This window comes from Olea europaea, unplaced genomic scaffold, assembly GCF_002742605.1.
Source record: "Olea europaea var. sylvestris unplaced genomic scaffold, O_europaea_v1 scaffold20481, whole genome shotgun sequence".
In the NCBI taxonomy this organism is placed as follows: Eukaryota; Viridiplantae; Streptophyta; class Magnoliopsida; order Lamiales; family Oleaceae; genus Olea; species Olea europaea.
The window spans coordinates 1-1,925 of record NW_019238390.1 but is presented as its reverse complement, the minus strand read 5'-3'; the positions used below and the strand labels follow the sequence as shown (position 1 = coordinate 1,925).

The following is a 1,925-nucleotide window of genomic DNA, read 5'->3' as shown; positions in this document are numbered from 1 at the left end:
GTAACTTCACAATTGACAGGTAAAAACTATCTCAGCTGGAACAGGTCCATTAAAATAGCATTAGGTGTAAAATTAAAGTTGGGCTTCGTAAACGGGAAATGTGAGAAACCAGATAGTGAATCTAAAAATTTTGATCAATGGAATAGGGTGGATTGTATGGTTAGATCTTGGACTTTAAATTCAATCTCGAAGGAAATTGTGGAAGCATTTATTTTCACGACATCAGCCAAGGAGTTATGGGATGAATTAAACGAGAGATATGGTGAATGCAATGGGCCATTACTTTACCAGTTGCAGAGAGAGATCAGTAGCATGACACAAGGATCAATGACAGTGGAGAAATATTTCACCAATCTTAAAAAATTATGGGATGAAATAGCATGTCTTATGCCATCACCAGTTTGCACTTGTGGAGCTGCGAAGGAAGTCTCAGATTCAGCTTCTTTCAATAAACTTATGCAATTTCTGATGGGGCTGAATGATACATATGACAATGTCAGAAATCAAGTTCTTGTGATGGAGCCTTTACCCTCAGTGAATAGAGCCTATTCTATGGTTCTAAGGGTGAAGAAACAAAGAGAAGTGCATATGTTGTATCCTGAAATCAATGATAATACTGCGATGATGATTAGAGGAGCTAATGCTAGAAATGATGGACGTGGAAGAAATGGATCTGGAAGAGGGAATTGGACCGGTAGATCTACTTTTGGTAGAGGAAACCATGCTGTAGGAAGGAGAATTAACAGAAGATATGACAATTTTGATAAGGAATTAATGTACTGTGACCACTGCGGTATGAGTGGACATTCAAAGGAAGGATGTTTTAGACTTATTGGATTTCCGGATTGGTACAAGAAAGATCAAAGAACAAAGGATCCTAGCTGGAGAAATACTTCAAATAATGTGGTGAAAATAGATAATTCACCACTCGATTTTGATAATGATTTTGCTGCTGTGACTACAAAGGATACATCATCCTCTTCTGATATTGCTGCCATTGTTCAGCAAGAATTGATGAAAATTCTGAAAGGAAAGAAGCTCAATGATAATGAAGATCAAGTGAATTTTGCATATCTCAGGGATTATTCTGGTATGTACACTCAACATTTTGTTTTTACTTCACTTGATGAACTGGAATATGGAACTTGGATTATTGACACTAGTGCCAATAATCACATATGCACAAATTCATCACAAATGACCAACTTAAAACCAGTCACACAGCCTACCTCTGTGTTGTTACCTGATGGTTCTGTCAAAGCTGTCAAACACATTGGAACCGTTACTATAAACCACAAAATCACTTTGACTGATGTTCTTCACGTACCCACTTTTAAACTTAATTTGTTGTCAGTCCCTAAACTCTGTCAAACTGCACAAATTAAATTCATCTTCCATCCTACATATTGCTTGATGCAGGACCTGAAGAGTGATAGGACATTGGTAGTTGGAAAACTGAAAGGAAAGTTATACACACTTGATGACCATAGTTTCCTGAGTAGTGGAGTAGGAAATTGTTATAGGAGAATGAACATCTGTAATCTTCTATCTGCTGAGAATTCAAATTCCAGAAATAAAATTCCTTTTAATGATAATGCTTCTCTCTTTACTCTTGTTGATTGGCATATTAAACTTGGTCATGCTTCATTTCAATGCTTACAACATCTTAGCTTCCTTAAACACCTTTGCAATGCTTCTAACATTAAGAATGTTGAACCGTGCGACATTTGTCACAAAGCAAAACAAAATAGACTTCCGTTTCAAAACTCACAAATTCATTCAAAAACTACCTTTGAATTAATGCACATTGACATATGGGGTCCATATAGACAACATGACCTAACTGGAACACCTTTTATGCTTACCATTGTGGATGACTATAGTAGAGGCACATGGACCTTCATGCTTGTGCACAAATCCCAGAC

At 36.8% G+C, this 1,925-nt stretch overlaps 1 protein-coding gene across 1 annotated transcript; it reads left to right on the top strand.

Moving 5' to 3' along the window:
* Positions 1 to 44: 44 nt before the first annotated feature.
* LOC111379875 lies at positions 45 to 1,908 on the top strand (the record flags this gene model as incomplete). Its single annotated transcript, XM_023003313.1, has 3 exons — positions 45 to 1,323; positions 1,420 to 1,718; positions 1,830 to 1,908. Coding segments are annotated over 3 exons (1,657 nt in total), but the record flags the coding sequence as incomplete, so codon positions are not given.
* Between the last annotated feature and the right edge of the window lie 17 nt (positions 1,909 to 1,925).